Source organism: Emiliania huxleyi, assembly GCF_000372725.1.
Source record: "Emiliania huxleyi CCMP1516 unplaced genomic scaffold EMIHUscaffold_3012, whole genome shotgun sequence".
Lineage (NCBI taxonomy): Eukaryota > Haptophyta > Isochrysidales > Noelaerhabdaceae > Emiliania > Emiliania huxleyi.
Window position 1 is genome coordinate 1 of NW_005199759.1, and position 1,740 is coordinate 1,740.

Here is a 1,740-nt window from a genome sequence, read left to right on the forward strand (position 1 = left end):
GCCGAGGCCGAGCTCTCTCAGCTCGGACTCGGGTGCCGCCGCGAGCACCTCGACGGGCGGGAAGGCGTGCCAGTGGGCGGAGATGTCCATCCGCGGCATCAGCTTGTTGCGCGCGGGTGCGCCGGTGGCGAGCTCTGCCGGCTCTGCCGCCTCTGCCTCTGCCTCCGCCTCCGCCTCCGCCATCGCCTCGCTGTCGAGCGCCGCCTTGGCGCAGAGCCGCTCGCCGTACCGCTCGCGCATCCGGTCGAGGATGAGCGTGATGCGAGGCACGTTGTTGTTGCTCGAGCAGATGAAGGAGAAGAGGCACTCGCACGGCTCCTGCCGCAGGATCCGCAGCCCGGGCAGCGAGCGGGAGATCGCCTCCATCCGCCGGCAGCCGGCGCTGGCCCACTGCGCGTAGAGCGAGGAGAGGGGCGTTCGAAGCTGGAAGTAGTCGATCAGCTCCTCCTCGAGCCCCTCGGGCCGCCCGTGCATCGCCGCAAACTCGGTGCCGCTCGTGGTCTGCCGGATCGAGACGACGCGCCGGCCGAGAACCCCGACATACTCGTCGACGCGGTGCTCGTGCGGCCGCCAGCCAAAGCACTGGCCGTTGAGTAGCGTGTGCGCCGGCCGCAGCTCGGCGGGAGGCGAGAGCGCTAGGAGGCGAGCGCGGGCTACAGGCATTGCGAAAGCGATAGCACTCGCAAAAAAAGACAATTTTTCGGCCCGCCCTGGGAGGCTAATGACTGCACTCCAAGTGCTCCAAGTGCGGGCACCTTCCTCGCGACACTGGGCACGGGACTGGCGCGCACTGGCACTAGCACAGGTACACCAAAAAGAGAAACCACGAACACAAGAACACAACGCACTCTCTCATATACACGTTATATCGGATAGTACTCGCAGGAATTTTCACTGTATGTGGCTCTTACGTACATTCCCGGAGGAGGACTGCTGAAACGGCAGGGTTTTTTGTGCACAACTCACGCCTGTGCGTTTCAATCTTTGCAAGCGAGCCGCAGCAGGGCGGCCAAAATCTGCCTGGCACCTGCATGCCATGTTCCCCATCTCCAAGTTTTCCTTTCGCTACCAGGCCGAGTCTAGCGGGCTGCACCCAGACAGGTCGCTCTGCCCCTATTGTGGCGCGAAAAAGCGTGGACACGTCTGCCGCTGGGCGTGGCCGAGCAGCCGAAACAGCAGCAGAGCCGTAATCAGTGCGGCAGCGCCTGCAGCTGCCCAGGCACACAGCGGCGGCAGCGTCCGCATCAACCTGTCCGAGCTTACGCCTGCTGTGCCCGAGGCTGCCGGCCATTCTCCGGTCGAGTCGGACTGGCTCAGCGACGGGCCTCGCGTTGGGGCTAGGGTTCTGCGGCGCCTCAAGGGCCACGGCTACGTCCACGGCGTTGTGCGCCTCTATCTGCCGGCGGGCGCGGATGACGAGCCCGCGCTTTGGCGCATCCGGCATGCGGACGGGGACGAAGAGGATCTGGTGCGCACACCCAGCCTCATCGCCGTCAGCACCGCCTCGTCGCTGCACCGCCCTCGGCACCGACATGCCGCACCCTCCCCTCGCCTCCGCTCGCACAGGAGGAGTACGAGCTGCTCGAGGCGCTGCAGCGCTTCGCAAGCCGTGCGGGCAGGGCCAGGGCGGCGGCGGAGGCGGCGGGTGGACACGCGCGGGTGGCGGGGCCGGCGGAGACGAGGAACCCGCGAGGGCCAGCATGGCCAGCACCCACTCCAGACCCCGCTGACGACACGCAG

The 1,740-nt window shown here is 67.0% G+C and overlaps 1 protein-coding gene across 1 annotated transcript; it reads right to left on the reverse strand.

The window, feature by feature from the left end:
* Positions 1-17: 17 nt before the first annotated feature.
* On the reverse strand, positions 18-663 carry EMIHUDRAFT_255048 (hypothetical protein; the record flags this gene model as incomplete). Its single annotated transcript, XM_005774986.1, has 2 exons — positions 18-27; positions 230-663. 2 exons carry the CDS (start codon positions 661-663, stop codon positions 18-20), a joined length of 444 nt encoding a protein of 147 aa, XP_005775043.1.
* Between the last annotated feature and the right edge of the window lie 1,077 nt (positions 664-1,740).